The 508-nt window shown below is 34.3% G+C and overlaps 1 protein-coding gene across 1 annotated transcript; it reads left to right on the plus strand.

Moving 5' to 3' along the window:
- Nucleotides 1-50: 50 nt before the first annotated feature.
- LOTGIDRAFT_176807 (hypothetical protein) lies at nucleotides 51-495 on the plus strand (the record flags this gene model as incomplete). The annotated part of the gene is made up of 1 exon (XM_009060482.1): nucleotides 51-495. A coding segment is annotated over one exon (445 nt), but the record flags the coding sequence as incomplete, so codon positions are not given.
- Between the last annotated feature and the right edge of the window lie 13 nt (nucleotides 496-508).

The raw sequence follows: 508 nt of genomic DNA on the forward strand, positions 1-508 counted from the left end.
ATTACTCAACACGCTAACGAAGATCAGAATCAATCTGTATGTACCACTAGTGTAAATCAACATGCTGATGAAGATCAGAATCAATCTGTATGTACCACTAGTGTAAATCAACATGCTAATGAAGATCAGAATGAATCTGTATGTACCACTAGTGTAAATCAACATGCTAACAAAGATCAGAATCAATCTGTATGTACCACTAGTGTAAATCAACATGCTGATGAAGATCAGAATCAATCTGTATGTACCACTAGTGTAAATCAACATGCTAACAAAGATCAGAATCAATCTGTATGTACCACTAGTGTAAATCAACATGCTGATGAAGATCAGAATCAATCTGTATGTACCACTAGTGTAAATCAACATGCTGATGAAGATCAGAATCAATCTGTATATACCACTAGTGTAAATCAACATGCTAATGAAGATCAGAATCAATCTGTATGTACCACTAGTGTAAATCAACATGCTAATGAAGATCAGAATCAATCTGTATGTACCACTA

The sequence above is a fragment of the Lottia gigantea genome, assembly GCF_000327385.1.
Source record: "Lottia gigantea unplaced genomic scaffold LOTGIsca_4248, whole genome shotgun sequence".
NCBI lineage: Eukaryota > Metazoa > Mollusca > Gastropoda > Lottiidae > Lottia > Lottia gigantea.